This window comes from Phaethon lepturus, unplaced genomic scaffold, assembly GCF_000687285.1.
Source record: "Phaethon lepturus isolate BGI_N335 unplaced genomic scaffold, ASM68728v1 scaffold44033, whole genome shotgun sequence".
NCBI lineage: Eukaryota > Metazoa > Chordata > Aves > Phaethontiformes > Phaethontidae > Phaethon > Phaethon lepturus.
Genome location: NW_010529150.1, coordinates 8,052 through 11,281, shown reverse-complemented (window position 1 = coordinate 11,281; position 3,230 = coordinate 8,052). Strand labels below are relative to the sequence as shown.

Genomic DNA, 3,230 nt, shown 5'->3' with positions numbered 1-3,230 from the left:
GAGACTGAAGGCTTCTTCAGGCAAGGCTGCCTGTCTGAGCATCCACAAAGGGGCACAGCAACAGAGGTCTCAGCTTCTGGGCACAGCCAGTGACTCTGCCCAACTTGACAAACAGCTCACATTTTAGGTGTGAGTAGTACAGCACTACTTGAGCAATGTTATTTTTATTGAATCTCTTACAAAGCCTACTTGTGAGTCACTCATCAGCTCTGCATCTACAGTTTCAATTACAATGAAGTAATGATGCCAAGTGGCTCAACTGACCTCATGGTGTGGAGATGCTGACTAACTGACCAAGGAAAAACATCTCTCAAATTCAGGCAAGAAGTCACTTAACCACAAGCTCACTCTGTCAACAGAGCTACTGTGCACATCCCTACTTCTGCAGCACAGATCTCCCTATCTTATCTTCTCCTCTTGTTACATTCTCATCCCCTCTTCAAGGGGAGCCTTCCTCACTCTCCACCCTTCATTGTTCCCTTCGCACTGCTCCCCATGAGCCTGCACCAACCAGATTCATCCCCTTAGCCCACACACTCCAGGGGCTGCTTGATTTAGGGGATGACTTTAAATCCAGCCAGAACTGTTCTCCATTCCAGGGCAACATGGAGCCAAGCCAACGAATCACTGCCAAGCACAAACAGGCAGCTGTCCCAAGAGCCCAGAGAGGCACAGATAAGCCTCAAGGCAGCAGAAGACATTCCCTCCACCCTCCCTAACTGCTGTGAGCTGCCAAGAGCAGTGCTTATTTCAGGAAGCAGTAACGTTGGAGCCAAAGCAACGTTCTTCATGGGGATAACTTCTCTGAACTTGGCCTCTGGCCACAGGTATCCACCTAGGCTCCAGCTGGAACCACACAAAGGGTCTTGCAAGGTCAACAAAATTCCTGGGCAGCCTCTAGTGAGAAAGCTACAGCAGCTATCAAGTTCCTTTCCTTTATGGGGCTGCTTCCAAGCCCAGTCACACGGTAGCAGCAAGAGCTCACTGAAGTGCAACACATCAAATTAGAGATGGAAAAGACCTCAACTTATGATCCACTCGGCACCCCAGGGGACAAAATTGCACTCAGTCAGGACTTTATCCAGCCTGATGTGACACCTACAGTGGAACTTACACCCCAGACATGGGACGGTGACTGCCAGCCTCACTTTCCAGGATTGGCAGGGGACAGGCACAATGCGTACAGACAGCTGCAGAGGGTTCAGACCAGGACTGAAGTCTGGCCTTTCTGTTAATTTTCACTTAATGTTAAGGCACTGAAGTTGGCAGGGAGACCAGGTAGCTCCCACTACAAGGCCTCTGTGTAGGCAGAGGTTTACTGGTGGCTTCCCAGCTGCATGTGTCATGGGAAAAGGGAAATCCTGTGCCCAGAGAGCAGCTCCAAGCTGTAAGACATTTCCTGGTGAAGGAGGGAACCCATGACCAAGCACCAGAACAAGCACTTTCCTTGCAAGTCCAGAAAGCCAGTTACTGGTCAGTATTTAGACAGACTTGCCTCCAGAATCCAGATGTACTCCCTTCTTTTCCTGACACTCCTGTCCACCCAGTTCCTGATGGTGCCTGTTCTCCCCAGGTGCTCCAGCAGCACTATGGAGAAGCCAACCGAGAGGCTCAAGGAGTTTCTCTTTCAGGTTCGTCTAACTTGACTCATATCTACCCTTATTTTGCCATCCTTGTCCTTGACTACTACTGTGTTTTACTCCTCACTCTCCTTCATGCTTTCAGAAAGAAGGACCACCCTGGAGAGGAACCACAATCCTTGAGAGCTCTAGTCCCTTCTTGCTGCAACCTTCAGCCACACTTAAGAAATACTACATCACAGAGAGAGAACGCTTCAGTTGTAGTTAGTATCAGAAAGAACACACAAAGCTGACAGAAAAATTAAAATCAGTTTGACTATTAGACAAGCTCAGTAACCCCTGTTCCAAAGCTTTTACAGAGAGTCAAATGTGCAGACACAGTGGCCACCCTGCTCCCCTTCTAAATCTGCTGAAACAGCCAGCGACACCAATTCCCATTTGCACCATTTCCTCCCGACTGTCACTTTGTAGAGAGACTGAGGGACAGGAAAGCAAGTTGGGAGCAGTGCAGTGGTGCACAGAGAAGGTCTCATCACAAGCAGTTGTGACAAGGAAGAGTGAGAAGCTGGAACTTACTGACATCAAAGGCATAGAGCACGTTGCAGGCTCCCTCAGTGTCGTTGCGACCACCCCATATGTAGACGATGTCATCTATGAGCACTGCTGAGTGCCCATACCTCATGTAAGGCACCTCTCTCACATGGTCTCGGCTGTTTGTCCACACTGGAGGCAGCTTGATCCAGCGCAGAGACACTGAAAGCACAAGTTTGAGCCCACATCAAATGCTAAGCCTGCTACACATGCTCACAGGTCACAACCTATCCTGCACAGTGCTTGGTTCCCCTATGACAAGGTGCAGAAGCAGTCTAGTAAGCAAGATAAGACTGTGTCCGACCTCAAGTAGTAGCTAGCTAAGGAATATGGAAGTACGGTTTTCCATAGGCCCCTGTCACAGGCGGGACTAGAGAAAGCACTGGAGGACCAGAGGACTCTGGACAGAAATAGGCTCCATTCTGTATCAATTACACTGAAGAGGTTTCCACTCTGGCTCATCCTAGACTGTGAGTGAGGGTACAGCACACGCACATGGAGGAAGAAAAAGGGAAAGTAAAAAAGGAAAAGTGCAGAGGTGATAATGAATGCAGACCCTACTTCAGGCTAGTGAAAATTTTGAAGAGACTCAAAGCTGGAAGAATGGGCAGCACAGGAATAATTCACTGCAACATGCAAGGGAACACACCTGAAGGCATCATTTGGACTTGCAATAGTGTAGTTTAAATAAAGCAATGCAGCAGCTTTGTAGGAACAGGATTTGTTTGCTTTTGTTTTGTTTTTTAAGCTTTGGATGAGACAGCTGTCTGCCTCCTTTACCCCCATCCGTACCTGGGTTTTCCCTGCTAACTTTGTGTTACTAATAGGAGTACCTTGTGATTACAGGTTCTCCTTCCTGGCAGCCTGTATGTCACGTTCAGCAGTAGCCAGAGCAGTCTACAGGTGTTACAGGGTTTGATGACAGTGCGAGAGTCATCACGAGTGTTACATGGCCATTACATAACAGCGCCCAGACACCCTCCCTCTACCACACGTACCGCCTTCAGTTTTGTTTTCAACACAGAGATAACATAAAATATAGCAGAAAACAGTCTGCAG

At 48.4% G+C, this 3,230-nt stretch overlaps 1 protein-coding gene across 1 annotated transcript in view; it reads right to left on the bottom strand.

The window, feature by feature from the left end:
* Positions 1-3,230, bottom strand: part of KLHDC3 (kelch domain containing 3) — a 14,871-nt gene that overhangs the window by 9,923 nt on the left and 1,718 nt on the right. Inside the window, exon 2 of the mRNA XM_010283848.1 lies at positions 2,157-2,333. Coding sequence (XP_010282150.1) covers positions 2,157-2,333 — 177 coding nt within the window. The remainder of the gene's footprint in view (positions 1-2,156; positions 2,334-3,230) is intronic.